We start from the raw sequence: 23,314 nt of genomic DNA on the forward strand, positions 1-23,314 counted from the left end.
TTCGTAATGTCTGTTTTGCCATGTTCGTCTGAACCCTTTTGAAACTCAGTGCTGATTGGGTCCTTGAAATCTCGGTTTTCTATGGTAGTTACTCGGAGTTTTGAGGAGAGATCTTGAGGACGTGGCCTGGATGAAGACATGGAGGGAACACCTGGGTAGAGAGGGATGCGGCCCTGTTTGAGTCATCCCCTTTTTATAAAAAACAACATCCCCTCCCCCCCTCCCCCAATCAAAAAAAAATCCATGAAATATTCGGTAAACTTAATTGTTATTAAAAGAAACTACAAATCCTTCATCACCAATGGAGGGTCCTCGCCAAAGTCTCATACTTCTGTGTTATAGTTTGAAGACCTCACTCAACAAGATGTTCATGAAAATTTCCCATGGTCAATGCAAGTTGCCAAGGCTTACCAGGATGGAAATAAACATTGTTTTCTCGCTGGAATACAGTTTGACCAGGAAGGGGTGTTGGCTCCAAGAGCGAACATAATGGAATCTCCACCACCTGAATTCCTTGTTTCACCTGCTGCTGCTGTAAAACCTGCTGGCAATTCAACAAATTATTTCTTTGTAACTTGTCCTCGTTGTCTCGCTGACCACGGTTGATGGTTCATGATGTAATTGGGCTTGCTGGCAATCCAGCAAACATAGCTTGTGCAAATGATAGCACATGTAACAAACTACTTTGAATGAAATGATCTCAATCTTTATCGGAATATTCCGAATGAATTCGAAGTAGATTTGGTGGGAAACGCAGGAAGTGTACAAGGCGAAGCAGTAGCTGATGACGTTACCAGGTGGCACAGCGTGGCGAGCAGGGTTGACGCAAAGGTGTGAAAGGGCAGGATGTGTTGAATGTGTACCAGGAATAAAGGCAAGTAAAACATGCATAAGGGAATGAAAAGTCATGAAAGGAAAGGATGAGAACATGAAGGAAAGGCAGATATGAACCCGAACAGACAAGATTACGTGTTGCGTGAAACGAGGAACCTCAAGACACTCTCGGCTGGCTGTTAACTCTGGTTCGTTCCACTCGTCCCTCTCAAGAAGATGCTCGAGATTGGTAATCGGCTTTCCCTGCTCCCGCGTAAGAGGAGTTGCAGCTGCCGGGAGATCCCTCCCCCCCTTAACCTGATCGGTGCATTGGTACTCTGATTCCCATTGGCACCTGGTGATTGGCTCACGAAGTTTTGGCGTTGTCTTTTGAAGATAATTGATTGACCCATCTGGTGCCACACATGGTTCCAGCTGTCCACCAAACCAGTTTGGGGTGGGGTTTGGTGTAACTTTTGCACAGTGGGTTGGAAATGACAGGCTGAGCCAGTGTGAGCTTATAGCAGAGTGTATTGTCATGGGTTATGTGCGAAATTGATGTCGGAAAGTGTGTGGGATAAGAAAAGGACACGTATAGGATTTCTATCTCTACACTCGCAATGCATATCTGCCCACAAAAATACAGTGGGCCGAATTTACGAAAGTTCATCTGACCAACATTCAGCTAACCCATAAACACTGACAAAACATTGTTTGCGCACAGCTAATCGTCAAAATAGCAATTTACGAAGGGAGATAAACAACCACTTAGTTGTGTGCGTCTTAACAGCTGATTAGTGTGTGTGAAGTACCCTGCACCTGGTGAGCGCCCAATGAGAAAGGCTTCCCATGCATGAGGGAGGTTCCAGAGTTTACGTGGGCTGGAGCCATGCTTGCGCATGGCAGTTGCAGTTGGACCTTGAAGGAAGGAACATCGCTCTCCCTCCCTTTGCTTGGCCCCCATCTTCTCCTCTCCTGCCCTCCTCACCATTTCACCATTCCTCCTCTTCACCATCGCACCCCGAGCCATGTGGCACCTTGGGCCACGTCAGTCCTGAAGCTGTCATCAGTTTGTGCCTGCCACAAGCCCTCACCTGCACCTTTGTTCTTCACTTGAAAATCTGGGATTTTGGTGCGATTGTGGGGTTAGGCTTTATTTAGTGATTTTGTACAAAAGTTTGCATGTCCCACCATCCCTATTTGTGTCTCTCAACCGCTTGGTTTGTCCTCCATTATTTCTTGTGGCTTGTCTTCCTTATCCCCGTTTTCTGTTATAATATACCATTTTAAATATAAGGAGCATTTTCCTGCCTTTTGCCTTTCACTCACGAATGCTGCCAGTTCAGGATTTTATTGGGTGAACTTTGGGGAATCTTAATGTTTATTGAACGCAGTATTTTTAACACCGTTTTCGTCTTTTGTGGAGTCTTACACCCCTGACTTAGTCGGTCCATGTTCACGGTCCATCTGATGCGACAATATTATTTTTCTCCTCCATCCTCGTGTGACTGACTGCTTTCTCTGGAACTCCCTTTGAAGAGAAGAACCTTTGTTTTTTTTCTTGTGGCAACATTCCATGTTCCAACTTTGATGCTTTCATTTCTCCCCATTTTCCTCTTTAGCAGGAGCCATGGATTCCACGGTACCCCTGCCATGAACTGATCCAACCGGATGGGTACTTTTTAGGACACACAATCTCCCTACTGGGTGGCCATTGGCTCCCGAAGGGGGCTCATCCACCCTTTGTTATTTGTCATGTGTTGCTTTTCGTCCAGCAAGGTGTCGGTCATGCTCCACACTGTCAAGCCAGAGAGGGGAATCGGTTTCGTCACCTACAACCTGATCATACAGCAGATAGCACTGGGTTACACAAGGATACAGAAGGAAATTAGACGCAGATGGAGGCCATTAAGCCCATCATGCCCGTGCCGCATCATCCTTGTATACCTCTCTCTCTCCAATACTTCCAGGTCCATCCATTGGGACCACACTCTGTGTTGAGCATTGGTGTTACCGAAGCAGTCTCCTTGGCTATTGGGCACAATCCTGGACAGGTCACTACTCCAACACAGGATACCAGCAAGCTGGTACTCATTTTACCAACCTCAGAAGGATGACAGGCTGAGTCAATCCCACTTGGTATTTATTCAACAGCCAAGTGGGATTTTAACTCTGGACCATGGGATCCCAAGCACACAATTCCAACCATGCAGCCAACACCAGGCATATTTTATTTTCAGTCAGAGAGATGAAAAATTCATTACCCGGGGAAATCTCTGACTATTTGGAACAAGAGGCAACATATCTGCACTTTCTTCGTGATTGATCCTGGAAAAGCAGCAAATACTTCCAGGTACCTAATTCCAATTTAAACTGATCTACTGTTTCTGCTGCTACCACCTTTCCAGAAAGGCCATTCCATGCATCATCGACTGTCTGAGTGAAAGACCCCTGTCTTCCATTTTAACTCTCCTCTTCATTACTCTCAGACTTCGGCCCCCAGTCCGATCACTGTCTACTCTGCTGAATAATTCATCTGCACTTGTTTTATTTACACCTTTCATTAGGTTAAACATCTCCATCATATCTCCTTGTAACAACCTTCTTTCTATTGTATGAAGCCCTGTCTCCTTCAGTCGCTCCTCATCGCTGATTCTGGCTCGGTGCGGGATCAATCAAGTTGCCCTGCGCTGCACCCTCTCCACGGAATCTTTGTCCTTCCAGAACTGTGGTGACCAAAACTGCACACAATATTCCAGATGTCACCCTCACTAAATTCCTGTCCAATGTTAACACAATCTCTTTTGGTTTATAATTTATCTCCCTCCGACTACAACCGAAAACCCGATTTGCTTTCCCTATAGCTGTTTGGCACTGTGCTGCCTGCTTACCTACCGTATCTATGACCTTCCCCAGATCCTTCTCCAGCAATGCCAACCCTCCCGATTTCATCGGGAGGCTTCCGAAAATTCACCCAAACTCCCGCCCTTACGATCACTATCCTTATCCTCCCGAAATTTTGATATTTTTGCACTGTTCACTAATCAGAATGTACTAGTATGAGAATTGAATGAAAAGCATCGTCTGCTACGTATAGCATGTGGTAACTCCATAACGTTCGCTGCTACCAAATTGTACGTAAAAAATTGCAAATTCAAATGAGGAGCAGCGAAACATTGGGTCTGGATCTCGCTTATGCGATCATGCACTGAGATTTAGTGCATGCGGTATGTGTGCAATACAGTGCATGCGGTATGTGTGCAATACAGTGCATGCGGTATGTGTGCAATACAGTGCATGCGGTATGTGTGCAATACAGTGCATGCGGTATGTATGCACAGTGTATATGCATGCGATACGCTCACTGCATGCAGCTGGGCCCGTACCAGCCCGGCGGTCGCGACCACCGTGCGGTGTTTAATTTAACAGCCGCTAGAGTTCTACGAGAGTCGCGCTGCAGCTGTGGAACATCGACTTCGAAGTTACCGATGCTTCAAACCCTCGATGTTGATTACGGAATGGCAGAAAAGAAGCTTACGAAGACCAGAAATGGTCTCAGAAGTACAAGACCGAATACAGTCTCCAATACCCGTGTATTCGAAAGTCTGAAAGAGGAATTCATCATGCGTATTGTACAGTATGCAGCGTTGATATTTCAGTTGAGCACGGAGGTCGCGATGATATTCGGAAGCACGTTGGAAGCAAACGGCACACAGACATTGCAAGGAGATCTTCGAGCACGAGTACCGGTACACTTCTGAATTATTTCACCAAACAAGGGACAAGCGAGGAAGAGGATGTTACCCGGCGGAACTTCTCTTTAGTGGATTTATTGTGGAACATAACTTGCCCATATCAGTCTCAGATCATGCTGGACCTCTATTTCAAAAGATGTTTCCAGATTCAAAGTTTCTTCAAAGTATGGATGTGCAAGAACAAAAACTTGCAAGATGTGCAAGATGTGCAAGAACAAAAAAAAAAAAAAAAAAAAAAAAAAACAAGAACAAAAAGCAAGAAAAAAAAAAGAAAAAAAAAAAAAACAAGAACAAAGAAGAAAAAAAGAACACTGGTCAACAATTTTTTACTTTCTGAATGTTGTCTAGATTTCTACTAGTGAATTAGGGTATTCTGGCACTGCTGAATCAGAAATGGCATCCGTTTCTCTCCATCAGGTCAGGTTTTTGTGCTAAGTTTATTTGAAAAAATCAGATCTTGTGACAAAATCAATTACATTTTTGTGGCATTATCAGCTGATTTTTGTCAACACATATCATCCCTAAACATGTTTTTAAGAAAAAAAATGTTTTGCCAACAACATTTATTGATTACATGATAGAAACATCGATTACTGTCATCTGAATGGTGGGCATTGATAAAGTAAGTAGTACAAGTAAATTGCATGTTGCGTCACCACTGTTCAAACTTCAGGGCTTGAACTTCCGTTTCTTCGAACTCCTGGAATGTTCAGCGGCAGGGAGGTCTCTCTTCAGATTCCAACAGTAGTCAGCCATCATGACTGCGTCCCAGCGACCCTGATACCTGGTCTCCATCTCCTTCATGTCCTGATGGAATCTCTCCCCCTGCTCGTCACTCATTGAACCCAGGTTCTCAGGAAACCGGTTCATATGTGAAAATAGGTAGTGCATCTTGATGCTCATGTTGCCACCAAGGTTTCTGAAAGCAGTCAGCATGTTGTTGACAAGTTCTGCGTAGTTTCTGGCCTTATTGTTGCCAAGAAAGTTCTTCACTACCAAAACAAATGTCTTCCACGCTTCCAGTTCCACTTCGTTCATTGAGTTTTTGAACTCTGGATCTCTGATGAGCTGACGGATCTGAGAACCATCAAAGATGCCAACTTTCAACTTCTCCATGGTCAATCCTGGAAAAGCCTGGCACAAGTAAGTGAAGCAGTCACCATCTTTGTCCAGAGCCTTGGTGAACTGCTTGATTAAGCCGAGCTTGATGTGCAGCGGTGGGAAGAGTATTCTGTCTCTGTCCACCAGAGGGTCGTTGATGACGTTCCTTTCTTTGCATGGCACCAATTCCTCCCACACAGGCCAGTCCTTCTTCGTGTAATGCTGAGCACGGTCCCTACTATCCCACATGCACAGAAAACATGGGTACTTGGTGAAGCCAGACTGTTGTCCCAACAAAAAGTTCACCATCTTCAGGTCAACACAAATAAACCACTTAAGCTGATCATAACCAATTTTCTCCAGCACGTACTTCACCGCTTCATACTTCTCCTTCAGTGTAGTCGAGTGAGCGATGGGTACAGAGGCAAAATGGTTGCCGTTGTGTAGCAGAACACATTTCAGTGATCGCTTGCTGCTGTCAATGAACAGTCTCCAATCTTTGGGTTCGTACTGTGGCACTCCAAGCTTGAGCAGAAGCGCATGTCATAAATTGAGCGCATGTAGGTATTGTACATTCTTCAGAGTTCGTTATTTCAAGAAATACAACTTTTTTGTATCACATTATTACCAAATCTTCCCACCTAACTTTAGTTTTGGTCCTCGAACTTTATGCTTTGCCTCACCATATTTTGGAAGATTTTGAGGTTTTATGACTTCAAACTGATCCCTTTTCGACATAATCACCCAGAACTATCGTACCTGAATACTTCTTGTCATATTATTTCCAATTAAAACAATTATTTGACATGATATTTTACCCCCACCAACTTCTTCTAAAATGCTCCACACATGCGTACATGTGAACAAAAATGTAAAACGACATGTGGCCATATCTCAAAACTTGACCTGATTGAACAAAACTAATGTGAGTTTTGGATTCAGCGCCATCAGATTCGTCCTAAATCAGCTTAAAAATGCAGACAACAAATTTGTTGTTGACCAGTGTAATTGGTGAGTTGTCAAATGTTACTGCTTCATCTGTTGCCGATATTGCTAGACTCGCTCCATTTAGCCTAGCTCCAGACGGTAGCAATGACAGTGGTGAGGCCCAGCTATATCCTGTCCTGATTTCGTACCATGACAACAGTGCTGGGATTGTGAAGCAAGGTTTGCTAAGTTTGCCTGCGTGCAAACAAGATTCCACTGGAGAAAACATTTTCAAACTGCTTGATCATGAGTTCAGTGACAGGAAAATTCCGTGGGAAATTGTGTTTCCTTTTGTGCTGATAATGCCTCTGTCATGGTGGGCAAGCACAAAGGAGTCGCTGCTTATATCCACAAACAAAATCAGAGTGCTACATCATGGGATGCCCTTGCCATATGATGCACAATACGACAAGAACGCGGCTCAGGCCTTACCCATTGAATTAGATGACTTTCTCATCGATATTTACTACTACTTGGACAAAAGTAGTAAACGCGTCAAAGGAGTGAAAGCACTGCAAGAACTCTGTGATGCCCCGACGCACAAGATTCTGAAGCATGTCGCAACAAGGTGGCTGTCCCTTGGTCAGTGCCTAGACAGGCTGATTGAACAGTGGGAGCCACTTCGCCTCTTCTTCAAAGAAGAAGTACGAAGAAAAATGCAACCAACTGTAGCCAAGACTCTAACAACGAGCAAGAAGGACGGCACTGTATCTACTGCCAGTACTGGCACTGCAGGATCAAGCACTAGTGGAGCAGCATTCACCACTACCACTGCAGTATCTGCTGCGAAGAAGACAGCAGGGACAGCACCAAAACCAATGCTGAGAGCAGGTAGCATCACCGGCCCTTCATCACGTTCATCTACAAAGCAGATCCCTTCAGAGTCGAGAAAGACTGTGATAGTCCCATCTACAGGCAAAGAAGTTAAGTTCTGCTTTTGCCAAATCACTTGATAGAAGCTCAGCAAAACCTTCGAATCAGAGGTCTTCTTCCTTGGCTGCACCTACCTCAAGCTCTCTCCTCAAACGTAAAATTGGATCTGGTACTACGAGTCTGACCTCTTCTGCTGGCAGTAAACGCAAGTGTGATCGCCCTGCGGCTAAGTGTACTACGAGTTCTACAACTAAAAGCGCATCTTCCTCAAACACTGTGCAGGAATCTAGAGAAAAACGTGTCAACAGGATGTTCTTGTCTCCACAAACAAAACTCTATTGTTTCTTCCTTCGATATGCTAACAAGCTTTTTGAGAAGGGGAATCTTCTGCTCCAAAGAGACGAACCCTGTATTCATCTCCTGCACGGAGAATTGAATGATCTTCTGAAAGATATCTTCGTACGGTTTTTGAAACCATCGGTGTCATCGGTTGCTCTGGTAAATGTACCCTTCTCTGACAGAAATCATCAGAACAATGATGAGGACCTCATGATTGGGAACGATGCCAAACTGTATATAAGGCAACAAAGGAGTCTCAAGAAATCCACCTTCACTCTGAGTGAGTCAGACATCCAAGGTTTCTTCAGTGCAGTTCGCTCATATTATGTGAAAGCCTGCAATTATATCTTCAAAACCTGGCCGCTAGATGATGAATTAGCCAAGCATGCTCAGGTGCTGGATGTTAAGCTACACCAAGAAGTGGGGTTTGACTGTGTGGAGTTTTTCATCAAGAAATTCCCCTGTCTGTTTAGTGGCGGTGATAGTGACATCGGCAGCACCTCTTGATACCAGAGAGAATACAGCAAAGACATAATCAGAAGGGCTAAAAGAGCCACACAGCTGTCACTCAGCAAAGCTGCCATGGAAAAAGCAAGCAGCAGTAGTACCAGCCAGTAAGGTAAGAAAAATATTGCTTCTTTTGTGCTTTTTGTTAATCTTTGATTGTCCCCTAACTTACTAGTATTAACATACATGTAACATTAAAAGTGCACAATTTTCCCTTTTTTTTGTTCAAAAGTAGAATTCTTAACATGTTAAATGCTCCAAAATAGGGCTCAGAGGGCACGAGAGAGCGTCTAGAACCCCAGAGCTTTCAGGGCCCTAAGGCGGGCCCTGGACCCCGCCGCAAGGGTCGAGCACTCCGCGCTCGAGATGTGCGCTTTGCGCACATTATTTGGTGTCGGTTGAAAATCCTCCCTAATTCTGATTTCCAAAAGTTGGCATCTCTGCTTCTCCTGTGCGACACGCTCCAAGATTGCCCCTTACGTACATGATGTCATCTCTATTTTCACCATTATTATGACCATCCCCAGAACCTTGCATGAAGAACAAGGAAATGCTCATGTACCAACATTAATGGGGACTAATTGTGCTCTCTGTTTCACCATTCCAAACAATTCACCTTTCATTGATTCTCTTTCCCCGTGTTTGTCCTGATCCAGGTCTCGATCGTGAACATCATTTTGATTGGTTGTTTGGTCCTTCTAATCATAATTGTCTTTCTTCTCCTCTTGCCACTGGTAAGTCATCTCCAAGCACATGGGCAGTTTAACATTATTCAGAAATATAAACAAATGATCATTCTTTGAGAAGGACAGATCCTTTGCAGATGTGTTGGTTTTGTCTTCGAATCTCGCGAATGGAGCGTTCACATGCATCCATCCATCCATGTGAATGGGTACACAGTCAGACACATGTACAAATACATCCAAGCAATTGTCTTGCCTTGATCTCTTGATTTTAATGTTGTCCAACTTTGTTTTCAGGTGCCGAACGAAAAATCGTCGAGGTAAGTCAGAAGCTGTTGTGATTGTGGTCATTGGTACCAGTTGGTTGCTGAGGATGTTTTTTTTTTATGTTTTTGAACATCAGGATTGCTGGTCTTACTTTCAGTCTCGCTCAAACTCTCGCGACCAGGCAAACTTTAATCTCTCTTTCTTGCAAACACACATGACATACTTTTTTTACTCATTTTCACTCCTCACTTTGGTTTTTATTTTTCTTTATTTAAGGCCTGGCCTCGATGAGGACCATTTTGTCCGTGACTGCAGCCTTCAATAAAGAATAAAAAATACACGTGTGTGCACACACGTACACACTCCAATTGCGCACCCCGAACCATTCAAGTCAATGGGAAAAAAGCATAAGATGAATATGACCCTGAATCTGTATTCCACCGCCTCGACTCTGGATTTCAAAAAGTGGAGAAATTCGTATTTGCCCACACGGCAACATTGTCTCTTTATCCACTGATGTTTTCCCTTGTTTGTACAGTACTTTGTTATTATACTGTTACGGATTTGGAATTCGATTGCACTCAATATACAGGTTCCTTGAGCTCAGATATGTCGATAAGTGCATGTTCTATAGATCGGTTACCTTCCATTGTTTAATGGGCAAAAATCGATGAAGTGCGCTGCGATTAAATTTAATAGTAAGGGAGCGATGACAACACAAAGGAAGACGCCCCTCCCCCTCTTCTGGGAAGAGGAAGAAGAGCCCTCTCGTCCCGTTATTCATGACGTAAGCAACTCCCTCCCACCCGTGGTTGAGCAGGGGGTGGAGCATGAGGACATGAGTCACGCCGGGAGCGGGGGAGGTGCCGATAAGAATAAAGAAGAGATCCTCTGTTGGTTCGGGCTGGCTTTTGGTGAGCTTTGGCTTCTGCTTGGCTCGGGTTAGGGTGGAGGCTTTTTGAAGTCTTTTTGCTTCGGCTTGGCGAGGGTTGAGACTTTTGGTTCAGTGAGCTTCGGTTCTGGTTTGTGAGGTGGGGGCTTTTTTGGAGAGCTTTTTGCTTCGGCTTGGCTTTTCAGCAGGCCTTCGGGTTCTGCTTGGCTCGGTTTGCTTTTGGGGCTCTGGCTTGGTTCGTGTTGAGAGAGGCTTTGTTCATCGGAAGAGAGTTGAGCTGGTTGCTCGGCTCGGAGTTCTTTGTTCATCGGAAGAGAGCTGAGCTGGTTGCTCGGCTCAGAGTTCTTGGTTCGTGTTGTGAGAGGCTTTGTTCTTTGGAAGAGAGTTGAGCTGGTTGCTCGGCTTGGAGCTCTTTTTTCATCGGAAGAGAGTTGAGCTGGTTGCTCGGCTCGGAGTTCTTTGTTCATCGGAAGAGAGTTGAGCTGGTTGCTCGGCTCGGAGTTCTTGGTTCGTGTTGTGAGAGGCTTTTTTCATTGGAAGAGAGTTGAGCTGTTTGCTCGGCTCGGAGCTCTTTGTTATCCGCTTGGCTCCCGGCTTGGTGCGACTCCTTGGCTTCATCGTGGAGGTGGTTCTTCGAGATAGCGACGCATCGACGGGAAGAATCGGCGCCCCGTCTCACCAGCACGTGTTCGGAAGCGCGAGAGGATTCGCTGGAGCTTTGGAAGGATCGCGGCTCACGGCGATTGGATCCAGCTCGCTCTCGCTGGAGCTCAGGTCCGAACAGCTTGAAGACCACACGAGGTGGAGAGGTTCGAGCTAGGTTCTGGGTTTCAGCTCATCTGTCCTCTGAGTTAGAGTCCGAGGCAAAGGTATCAGCCACCATTTCTTGGTTGTGTGTGTGTGTGCGTACCTGTGTCCGTGGGCCCGTCAAACAAGTAGGAAACTGTTCAGTGCTTTGTGTGCTGTTAATGATTGCATTTCGTATCGTCGGTAGAGTTCTGCTCTTACGTGCTTCCCGAGCTCCCCATTATTATTAATAAATACCCCAATTGTTAAATGTTTTCAGCTCGTCGCGTCGATTCTGTCATTGACTGAGAATTTTGTGCGATGGGAGTTAGAAAGCCGTTGGTTCGCCGTAAAAGGGGGACATTCGGACCAACGGTTCTCGGCGATTAAGCCGCTCGGAATCGCGCACGGCACAGGCTCGCTTAAGCGACTTGTTTCGTCACAGTTCTGTCGAGGGTGTGGAGGCTCGGTGGATCGCCACGTGGTCTCTAGGTATTTTTAAGAATTGGCAAATAAACCTGTACCACGTGGTGGAAAAATTGATCCTTCACGGTTCTTGCACAAGGACCCGTCGGCCTCGGAGTTGTCTGGGCGGCGATTTATGTTCCGGGCGATCGGTTGGGCCGACTCGACTTGCGGCTCCGTCAGAGCGGTCGGCTCGCAGCCGACCTCTGGCACCGTAACAATACTTTGCTTGTTGGGGTTGTTCACTGCACAGTCTCGATGTACAGAAATATCTTTCCTTGCATCTACATTTCCTTGAGAAAACTGTGTGTGTGACCTCCTACATACGGATGACTTGGTGCAAGTGTCACATTCCCCAGATGAAATCCAGGAAATCAGTGACTTTCACGACTGCACCCACAAACTTTGGTCATACCATTAACATAAGAAAGGCAGAGGTCCTTTTTCAACCGTGGCTATCTGCGTGATAACTCAATTATCATATCAATGGAAGATTCAAGACCACCTAAATTTGTTTGATTTGGTCACCTTGGTGCATGCAAAGACGAGTACACAGTGTTGGAGAACACCTGTGCGACAAAGACATCATTCAATGCAACCTTAATGCTGCAGAAATCCCACTGTAAAATTGGGAGACCATCACCCAAACAGACATGCATGGTGCAACGCAATCCACAAGGGGGCTGAGGCTGCTGTCAAATCCAGAATAACATGAGGATGGCTCTGACAACATAGATGTCATGATGCCATCCAACATCCGAGGTCAATCTCGGTCTCCGTCGGTCAATGTGGGAGAAGCTTCTCAGCGGTTATCAGCCTCGTCTATGACTCCCGTGTCCATCACAAATAGGAAATGATCTCCAATCATCGTTGAATAGAGAGACAGAAAGATTTCCATGAATAGATTGTGGCTTTCTTTGAAGTTATTTTGTGTTGATTATTATTTGTTGTTGTTGAACAGCTGCAAGTCCACGTGGAGGAACTATTTCTGGGAGACAGGTGTTCAGCTATTAATGGACAGAGGTAATGTGAGTGGAAATGTAGAAGATCCAACTCCTCTCCAGGTAAGTGCCTATTCTTGAATCGGTATCTCCTTTAACTTGAAGACAAATGTCAATACTTTGCAAAATAGCAGTCAAGGTGTGATTGTGCATTTATATGTCACTTTGGTTAAACAAAAACAAAAACTTTCATTGCATCTTTCTTGAATTGTGAGCGTTCGGATTTTCTCCAGCAACATCAAGGCAATAAGCCTGAAAAAAGGTCTCGTGGAATCTAATGAGATTCTCGTCAGATACGTCATATCCTAGGAGAGATCATAACAAGGTTTTTGGGGGGCAAGTTCAGAACAGAATGAAAACTTGAAAAGGGCCGATCCCACCCGGAAACTTTTCAATCAAGTGTGTGTCCCCTGATGTAGATGTGACCTGGGAAAGCCTGCTCTTGCACACAAATTCATCCTACCTCTTCTCCAGTTGTCATATCGATCTTTTTGCCCATGGTGCACTGAATCCTACGGTGATGCAGTTGTGTTGAAACAACTTGCCTTCTCATCCTGGAAGGAAAATTTGACTAAAGGCAACCTCAGATCACTCCACAAAGCACTCAAAATTATGTGTCCACTCCCAGGAGAGCAGAAAACATCTTGTCAACCTCAAGGCTCAACTTTCAAACCTTTCTCGTTCCTCAAAAACCTGGTGGAACCTTGTGTTTTCGAGTAATCTCCCCCTCCATCCCTTCCTTTACTACAATTTTGGCACCACAGGCGACGCTGCTCATGAGAGGTACACTCGACTCGATTCCCTGTTTGCTTACAAATCTTGCATGCTAAACCCCTCGCTCCCTGACCCATCCTATCCAGTCATGCCAAACTACTCCTGCATTCTGTATTTCTCACCTGAGAAGTTGCGGACGTTTCTGGCAACCCTTGACTCTAATTCTGCAACTGGCCTGCGAGTTGGTCAACATCTCATATTCAAACATGGTGCATAAATGGATCCTCTTAACTTCAAGCCAATAAGCTTGTTTCCAATTCGAAGCAAGGTCATGGAATCTATCGTTGGTGTTGACATCAAATCCTTTCTTTTCTCCAACGGACTGATCTCAGATTTCAGACTCAGTTATTCTACCTTGGACAGGTTGCTTTTACTCTCCCAACAATGGATAGAAGCCCTCAATCTCAGATGTGAGATGAGGTCCATCTCTGTGAACATATCTCAAGCATTTGATTGTCTGTTACCCTGCCTTGATCTCCAAATTCTCTGCTTTTGGCATCCAACGTCACCTCCTCTCATGGATAATGGACATCCCCCACTTCCATTTTCAGCGTTAATCTCTTTATGGGGTTCTTTCCTCTTTATCATTGATCTTTCTGATTCCTTGGAAAATCCTCCCTCTCTCTTTGTTGAAGGTTCTACCCTCTGCCATGTAATTTCTCTTCCTTTAGATAGATGGGCAAAGCCTCTTCCCTCTCTACAGACTTTGATAGAAACAAGAGCTTGTCCAACACTTGGAATATGTCTTTCAACTCAGACAAATTCCACACACTCACCCTGTCTCTCCGAAACGACAGTCCGACATGCCCTCCGATATACTTCCGAAACGAACCACTTGAAGAGGTTAAATCACTCAAACTTTTGGGTCTCACCATCAGCCACGATATTTCTTGGGCAGACCATATTTACAAGATGGCCTTCAACGCCCAACCACCAACTGAGCATCCATCCTTCGTCGTGCAGGGTCTTTCCTTGGTCAATATGAACCTTTGACAACCTGTGAGGCCTTTATTCACAGCTGAGTGGAGTACTGCTCTCCCTTTTGGGCTGGCACCCCTGACTCACACCTTGCCCTTGATGTCGTGGAAAGCAAAGCCCTAAAAATCATTGGGATCTCCCGCAACAAAACTGAATTTCGAAGCCTGTTACTTTTGCATCGTAAGTGGGTTGGTGGACTTTCTATTCTCCCGACTTATTTTTGGTCTTCCACCCTCTATCCTCTCTTGGCTCTGTCCCTCCCAAGTTTCTTCAGAATGCACATGGTCTGCCACTGCCAGTAACACTCATTTTGTTGAACAATAAAATTCCCTTCTCATGACTCACCTCCACTCATTTGTTTCTCTTTTCTATCACCTGTGGAACCAACTTCCCCCATCTGATCAGTCCCATTCTTCACTCCATGGTTTCAACACAGCTGTCCACCACTACTTCAGGTCATCTCTCATCCATACTCATGACCTCTTCCACCCCAAGTTACCCCATTTCCAAGCATTCCCTTTTTCCAGGTTATTGTGATCCCCCCCCCCCCCACAACTCTTTTCATTTGTAAGTTGTCGGTTGTTTTTTTCCTTTTCTTCTTCATCCCCGCTTTCCCCTTGCTCTTCATGATGTGCATCATTCAGCATATGTGCAGTTTCTTCAACCTCATGTGCCCTTCTGTCCCTCCACTTGATCTCGCTCTCACTTCTACTCTGCTGTTGGTGTTTCCCCCTTTTCATTTTGTTTCCCCTTTTCATGTTGTTCCCTTACACTCTGCTCTTGCTCCTCCACAAGCTTTGATCATACATATTGTTGTGGTTACCAAATTCGCAAACCACCATTCAGGTCCCTTAGGTGAGGTATCTCGGTAAATACATGTGTAGTTAGGCCCAAACCCGTTGTCTAGTGGGAATACATGTCATTTATGCGTGCTGCGACTCTTCAGGATAGCCGTTTTTCTTTTACTATCTTTAATTTGGACCAACCGCCATGATTACCACCACAACCACAACATCAACCACCAACCACAACGCCGCTTCACCACAACCGCCACGACCTTCACGTCACACTTCGCAACCGTCGCATCGCCACCGTTCTTGCGCCGCCTGTGGGTACCGGTGTTGGACTCGTGCAGGGCGCGCGCCGAACAGCGTGTACAAAATCACGGATTTTGTGCTTCAAAAACGGATCAAAAACGACACACGCCCACTTTTTGCCGTCCAATCGGTGAGCGAGGGGCGATTTGGCCCCGCCTTCAGGACGATCGATATATGCAAATTTATGGATCAAAAAGCCTTCACGCCCACTTTTTCTCGGGCCAATGGGGAGCGAGGTGAAAGGTCAAAGGGAGGGGGTCAAAGGCGAAGCTACGGGGGGGATAAAAGGACCGTGTTCGTCAGTCACACGAGAGTCGAGAGGGGGAGAGTCGGAGAGTCCAGAGGCGGAGAGTCGGAGAGTCGGAGAGTCCAGAGGCGGAGTAGAGGAGTCGGAGAGTCCAGAGGCGGAGAGTAGGAGAGTCGGAAACAGAGAGTCAAGACTTCGCGGGCGGTGGAGCTGCTCGTCGTGTGCGTTGGAGTCGGAACGGAGGGGACGGAGCTGTGGAAAGGCGGCGACACCAGACGAGGGGGTGCTCGCGTCGTGCAGGAAGCTGCACCCGAGGGAGGCCGACAGCGCGACCTGGCCGAGGTGGAGACGCTCGTCGCGGGATAATAAAGATCCTCTATACCCCGAGCATCAGCAACCCTCCTGTTTCCCCCCGCGCTGAGATAGTGCGACCAAGGGGGCCCCTTTCCCCACCCCCTACCAGACACTGTCCGCGAGGCCCGCGGAGTTGAGGCGCCATCGCGCTCCGCGTCTCATCACCAGACGGGCAGGCGCGACCCGGTCTCGGCCTCAGGCCCGCCTCATCCTTGAGGGTATTCTTTCCTTGGTTTTGGGTATGTGTTGTCGGCGCCGTCTGTGAAGTAGAATTGTATAAGTGTTGCCGTGTGCTCGGTAGTCGGTATTAGCTCTGCATTGTGTTTTCGCTTTATATTTGCTTTTGTGTAAATTGCATTGTGTCTTTTCTGTGTGCATTTGGTGGAATTGTATATGTGTGCTTCCCGTGTGCCGCGAATAAATGTGCTTTGTGTTGAACTGTTTCCCGCTTCGCTTCGTCATTTCTTTCATTGAATCCTCATCTTGCTTCACGTAAAGGGCTGGTAGTGGGCTGGAATACGCCCGATAATTAATCGAACCGGCCGAGGTCGACGAATAACACCGCTCGGTTATCCCGATAGTACGGAACGGGTCGCTATGGCCCGTGTCCGAAGTCGACCTGCGGCGAGGTGCGATCGCCCGGTCTACCCTCCGCGTGGGTACCAGGTAGGTCGAATTTGGCGAGCAACCCTATCCCACGCGGGGCTGATTGGCTCGATCGCGGTGAGACCGAAAGGTCCACCCGTGACTGGTTCCCGGCGTTAGTCCGAGAGGGTCACGACTGGATTGTCCGTCCGGTGGGCGACGTGCCGCGATTCGAGTTACGTGGCTGTCAGCACGCCGGCGGGCGCGAATACCGCAACACTGGTGTCAGGTCGTGCGATACAAATTCATCGCCCTCCTCGCGGCACTGGTATCGGAGAACAGGAAAACGGGCTCTCCTGTCTCCGGCTAAATTCACGGGAATCGGTCCAGGGGTGAGAGAAGCGACCCCCGATTCCCTCCAAATTACGAGCGAGCTAAATTAACCCTTCACGAGAAGCAAGATGGCGTCTCAAGGCGAGCGGGTGCCGGGTGGATTAGGTATGTGTAATAGTAATGTGTAGAATCCATGGTCCAGGATGGAATCCCCGAGCAGGAAATGTTGATTGTGCAGGAACACGGACTCGCCCAACTGAACCCAGGGCCCGAGGTGGGTGCGGCAGCGGCCGCGGTGTATGACACCTCGCCCCTCTCCACCAAGACCCTTCCCAACCCCTGCCGAAACGGCTCACTCAAGCGCACCCGACATGGCCCAGCTATGCGCCATGCTGGCGGCAATGACAAATGAAATGAAAAACGAAATGAAAGGCATGAACAAACAAATGATCGAAAAAATGGATGCGAATATGAAAAACGAAATGAAAGGCATGAACGAAAAGATGGATGCGTATACACAAAAGATGGATGCGTATACACAAAAGATGGATGCGAATACACAAAAAATGGAAACAAATATGAAAAAAGAAATGAAAGAGCTACGGGGTGAGACGCAGAACATGGGCCGATGCCTGCAGGCGGGCATGAAGGCCGTGACCAGGGAGCTGGGAATGGCGACTCCACGTGTGGGAGCAAACGAGCTGGAAGGGGGTGCAACGGCTGACAGGCCCGCGGTGGAGGCGGGTGAAAAAATAATTCGGGGGGCGTGTTGGACGAGGGTCGTGACAGAGGAATCGACGGTGACCAAGAGGGAAAAATTAAATGGGGAGACCAAAACGTGTGAGACGAGACACGAGGTGACGACAAAGGAAATAATAATAGTTGAGACACGGGAGATAGAGGGTGAATTGGACGGGGTAAGTGACGCACACACACACACGGAGGTAGTGGAGGATAAAGGGGGTGAGCTCGCGAAGCGTGCAGAGACCCAGTGCGAGCACCTGGATGGCCTCCTCCAGGAACAAGGGGAGGGAGTATGCCCCCTTGAGGCGAGTCACGACCAGGTGAGTTCGGTCGTGTTTTGCGAGGTTGAGGGGACGAGTGCTGTGGACGGGTGCACGGAGAGCTTGGGGGGTGTAGAGGCCCCGGAGACCCTTGTGGGGACACAAATCCCCAGTGTGGTTGTCCCTGTGTGTGTGGTGCAAGGTGTGAGTGCGTCCCCGTGTGTGGAAGCGACCCCGTGTGTGAGTGGTGTGGTGGCGATGGTGCCGGAGTGCGTGCTTCCCAGCACGCCGTGTGTGGATGAGGCACCGCGGGTTAGTGCCCCCGCGTGTGTGGGTGAGGCACCGTGTGTGGATGAGGCACCGCGGTTGAGTGCCCCCGCGTGTGTGGATGAGGCACGGAGTGCGAGTGAGGCACCGCGGGTGAGTGCCCCCGCACGCGTGAGTGAACGGCCGTGTGCAAGGTCGCTGTGTGCAAGGGAGACCGTGTGTGTGAGAGAGCGGTATGAGAGGGAGATGTCGGTTGGCATGCGGGAGCACGCAGCCGCGTCTCCCGGTGTGAGTTTAATGGTGTGGACTGTGGTGGTGTAACACGCAGGTATGCGTGTGTGGAATGGAGACGGAGACGGCGACAGAGGAGAGAAAGCCGGGTAGCGGCTGTAGCTATTTCGGGGACCGTGCCGGGTTCACCCAGCAGTGAGCACGCGGTTCGTGCTGTGCAACGCACGAGACCACCACGTGCTCGCTTGCGAGAGTGAAGTCCCGGTCCGGAAACGCACGCGGTGGATTTGCCGATCCCGCGGACGGACAAAGTTTAGGCAGGTAAATGGATTTGGACCGGACGGGTTCTCCACGCGATCGTGTGTGTTAAGCTCCAACGGGCAAAGCACATGTGTTCGCGTGGGGAACCCCTCGAGACGTGGGGCTTGTGTTTCTTTTTTTTTGCGCACGGTGACGTCATGGCTGCACGTGGGGTTGGAATCCGGCAGGAGGGGTATCTCTGCCGGATGGTACCGTCCAAGGAGGGACGAGGAACACGTGCAGCTGCATGACGTCGCGGGCAGGTGCAAAGTGCGCGAGTTGCCGCGCAGGTGCTGCACATAAAAAAACAGCAAGCCTCACTTTCGGGTGCACAGGATTCCTGGGCAAGGGGGGAAGACCCCCTTACCTGGGCACAGGATGGAAACTAGTCAGGGGGAAGGGTTAGCTTAGTTAGACCGACTTCATGGGGCAGGGGTAAGTCCTCATGGAGTCCGTGGAATGGATTAGTTAGAGGGATTTAGTGAGCTTTAGGTTGGGAAATAAATTGATTTTTGGGACATTTGGAGACAGTGACAAACTTGTGGATGTGTAGAGGGGACGTAGCTTAGCTACGTAGGTTAAAAGGAACGTGCTGTAGTTTAAGGGACGACGTGGGAGCACGAGTTAGTTAGGGGATGTAGTTAGAAGGATGGCAGAGTTCAGTGGTGTGTGTGTGTTGAAAAGAGTTGGTGAGTGAAATGGAAGCATGTGCTTGGTGAGTGAGTGAGGCCAGCGGGTCTGTGTGTATGGAGTGAATGGGGAATGCATGGTGCGATGAGTGATTGGGGGGAGGAGTGACTCCCGCCCAAGGGACCCCGGGGTCAGTATAAAGTGAGTTAGGGGGTTAGTCAAATTGAAAAATGGAGGTCGTTTTGTTGTTGGTGGGAAAGTAGGCTCGAGACCCATTTGGAGGGGTGCAGGAACCCTGTTGACGGGCTTGGGAGCGTGGCTGCGAAAGGTGAGTATCGCTGAGTGGGTACCCCGGGCACCAGGCTAGTCGGCCGCGGTAGGCCATGGGCCCATGGGGGGGCCGGACAGAGCAGTGGGCACGGGTGCGCCTGCTTGGTGCGGGGCCCGGGCGCCATTAGCCGCGTGGGCAGTGTTGTGGGCACGGGTGACCCTCGGAAAGGGGCCCGGGAGGCCGGCCTGCCACGTGTGCGTTTCAGGGGAGGTGCCATGGGGGCACTCCCCGGTGTTAGGGAGCTGGTAGGCTCGGAGGCAGTGTAGTGCCCGGGGGTGCCATAGCGGGAGATTCGGCAGAGGGTCGTGCCTGCCAAAGGGAGCCACGTGTCCCAGCCAGGAGACCGTGTGAGGGCACGGAGAGAAAATTGGGGGGCGAGGCCCGAAATTGTGAGGACACCAACATAGGCGACGGGAATCTGGGTTGTTCGAACCAATAGTTTAAGCGAGAGGCGCTTGTTGAAAGCCCCGGGGTAGTTTAACTGTTAAATGGTTAGGGTAGATTAGGAGATGTACCCCTCCGCACCATCCATCCCCTCGCTGTCGTTGTGGGCCGCTGGACCCACTTTGGGTTATAGATCGCCGAACTCTGGGGAGGCCATTCTGGGGCTTGAGTTGGGCCTCGGCACAGGACGTGAGCTCTCCCTTATTCCCGTCCGGGAAGGGAACGTAGGGGTTGGGAGTAGGCTAGGTGACAGGATAGGTTAGCCGAACAAAGACGATAAAGGGGGTTAGGGGACGATTTATAGTGGGGGAGTAAAAATAAAAACAACAAAAAAATAAGTTGGGGCTAAATTGGGGTTTGACAAATTAAGGGAGTGGGTATGTACAGTGACAGGCAAAGGCGATAGGTTGGGAGGGAGACAGGTAGGTAGGTCCGAGCCCGCCTTCCAAGTGGCCAGCACCACCGCACTCCCTCCACCAACCTCCACTGAACGGCAAAAGCTGGCCAACTTCATCGGCTGGCCGTGTTTTTCTTCGAGGCGGAGGCCGGCCAACTTGATCGGCAGCTGCTGTGCTGCAAGGCCTGTGCCGGCCCACTTCATCTGCCGGCTGGCTGTTTTTCTGCAAGGCCTGTGCCATCAGCTGGCCGTGTTTTGCTTCAAGGCCTGTGCCGGCCACGTCGTCTGCAGCTGCTGTACTTCAAGGCCTGTGCCGGCCAGTTCATCTGCCGGCTGTGTTTGCCTGCAACGGTCTTCTTCTGCGGGCTGTGTTTGCCTGCAGCGGCCTTCTTCTGCGGGCTGTGTTTGCCTGCTGCCTTTGCCATGCCATGCCCACTGCCCACGTTCACCAGCCCCGTTCAATTTTTGCTTTGCCCCCCCCCCCTGTTCATTTCCATGTGCGCCAGGATCCGCAAAGCAACAGTTTGCAAGCTGCAAGAACTGCCCTGTTGGCAGCTACAACACGGGCCTGCAGTGGCGGCCCGTGCACCGTGTTTGTGTTCATGCATCCATTCGTTGTGCTCATTGCGTGTGCCACTTGAGCTGGCACGGAGACTGCGTTTGTGCAGCCCATGCACCGTTGTGGTTCACTGCGTTCAGTTCAAAAGGGAAGGCCTTGGACTGCGTGTGAGCAGCCAGCCACGTTCCCTGTCTCCTGCATTGTTTGAGCCAGAGACTGCATGCGGGCAGCCTGGCTCCCTGCTAACTGCTTTCTTTTTGCAGAGTTCAATGATCCTGGGCCATGGTTTAGTGTAAAATTTGTAAGTTAAGGTTAAGATGTACTGTAAATATGAGTGCGCCCCCCGGCATGTCTGTCTAGCGCCGGCAATTTTATTTAAGTCGTCCGTGTGAGTGAGTTTGTTTAGATAGTTACGCAGCCCTCAGGTTATTTATTTTGGGGACACGAATACCATGAATGTCGCACTCAGGGATCCGTAGGTAAAATGTACTAGGGGAAAACTACACATGATGGCACACGAAAAATTTGACGACTCGGGACGAGTCTGTAAAAAGGGGAGGGGGTAGTGTTGTGGTTACCAAATTCGCAAACCACCATTCAGGTCCCTTAGGTGAGGTATCTCGGTAAATACATGTGTAGTTAGGCCCAAACCCGTTGTCTAGTGGGAATACATGTCATTTATGCGTGCTGCGACTCTTCAGGATAGCCGTTTTTCTTTTACTATCTTTAATTTGGACCAACCGCCATGATTACCACCACAACCACAACATCAACCACCAACCACAACGCCGCTTCACCACAACCGCCACGACCTTCACGTCACACTTCGCAACCGTCGCATCGCCACCGTTCTTGCGCCGCCTGTGGGTACCGGTGTTGGACTCGTGCAGGGCGCGCGCCGAACAGCGTGTACAAAATCACGGATTTTGTGCTTCAAAAACGGATCAAAAACGACACACGCCCACTTTTTGCCGTCCAATCGGTGAGCGAGGGGCGATTTGGCCCCGCCTTCAGGACGATCGATATATGCAAATTTATGGATCAAAAAGCCTTCACGCCCACTTTTTCTCGGGCCAATGGGGAGCGAGGTGAAAGGTCAAAGGGAGGGGGTCAAAGGCGAAGCTACGGGGGGATAAAAGGACCGTGTTCGTCAGTCACACGAGAGTCGAGAGGGGGAGAGTCGGAGAGTCCAGAGGCGGAGAGTAGGAGAGTCGGAGAGTCCAGAGGCGGAGAGTAGAGGAGTCGGATAGTCCAGAGGCGGAGAGTAGGAGAGTAGGAGAGTCAAGACTTCGCGGGCGGTGGAGCTGCTCGTCGTGTGCGTTGGAGTCGGAACGGAGGGGACGGAGCTGTGGAAAGGCGGCGACACCAGACGAGGGGGTGCTCGCGTCGTGCAGGAAGCTGCACCCGAGGGAGGCCGACAGCGCGACCTGGCCGAGGTGGAGACGCTCGTCGCGGGATAATAAAGATCCTCTATACCCCGAGCATCAGCAACCCCCTCCTGTTTCCCCCCGCGCTGAGATAGTGCGACCAAGGGGGCCCCTTTCCCACCCCCTACCAGACACTGTCCGCGAGGCCCGCGGAGTTGAGGCGCCATCGCCGCTCCGCGTCTCATCACCAGACGGGTAGGCGCGACCCGGTCTCGGCCTCAGGCCCGCCTCATCCTTGAGGGTATTCTTTCCTTGGTTTTGGGTATGTGTTGTCGGCACCGTCTGTGAAGTAGAATTGTATAAGTGTTGCCGTGTGCTCGGTAGTCGGTATTAGCTCTGCATTGTGTTTTCGCTTTTATATTTGCTTTTTGTGTAAATTGCATTGTGTCTTTTCTGTGTGCATTTGGTGGAATTGTATATGTGTGCTTCCCGTGTGCCGCGAATAAATGTGCTTTGTGTTGAACTGTTTCCCGCTTCGCTTCGTCATTTCTTTCATTGAATCCTCATCTTGCTTCACGTAAAGGGTTGGTAGTGGGCTGAATACGCCCGATAATTAATCGAACCGTCGAGGTCGACGAATAACACCGCTCGGTTATCCCGATAGTACGGAACGGGTCGCTTAAGTGGCCCGTGTCCGAAGTCGACCTGCGGCGAGGTGCGATCGCCCGGTCTACCCTCCGCGTGGGTACTTAGGTAGGTCGAATTTGGCGAGCAACCCTATCCCACGCGGGGGCTGATTGGCTCGATCGCGGTGAGACCGAAAGGTCCACCCGTGACTGGTTCCCGGCGTTAGTCCGAGAGGGTCACGACTGGATTGTCCGTCCGGTGGGCGACGTGCCGCGATTCGAGTTACGTGGCCGTCAGCACGCCGGCGGGCGCAAATACCG

General features: G+C 49.2%; 1 protein-coding gene across 8 annotated transcripts in view; it reads left to right on the forward strand.

Annotated features, from left to right (window-relative positions):
- Positions 1–23,314, forward strand: part of LOC147028615 (uncharacterized) — a 33,318-nt gene that overhangs the window by 4,916 nt on the left and 5,088 nt on the right. For 5 of the 8 annotated variants that reach the window (XR_015057619.1, XM_085879220.1, XM_085879219.1 and 2 more), the window contains 3 exons: positions 9,032–9,109; positions 9,356–9,378; positions 12,430–12,532. The exons of 1 other annotated variant lie outside the window; for it this stretch is intronic. Coding sequence is in view for 5 of the 7 variants with exons in the window: in XM_085879220.1 (XP_085735346.1) it covers positions 9,032–9,109; positions 9,356–9,378; positions 12,430–12,532 (204 nt within the window). In the remaining 2 variants the exon portion in view is untranslated. The remainder of the gene's footprint in view (positions 1–9,031; positions 9,110–9,355; positions 9,379–12,429; positions 12,533–23,314) is intronic. 2 more of the 8 variants (XR_015057620.1, XM_085879222.1) reach the window with 1 other exon arrangement.

Source organism: Eptatretus burgeri, chromosome 4 (genome assembly GCF_056783735.1).
Source record: "Eptatretus burgeri isolate ZD-2024b chromosome 4, Ebu_testis_v1, whole genome shotgun sequence".
NCBI lineage: Eukaryota > Metazoa > Chordata > Myxini > Myxiniformes > Myxinidae > Eptatretus > Eptatretus burgeri.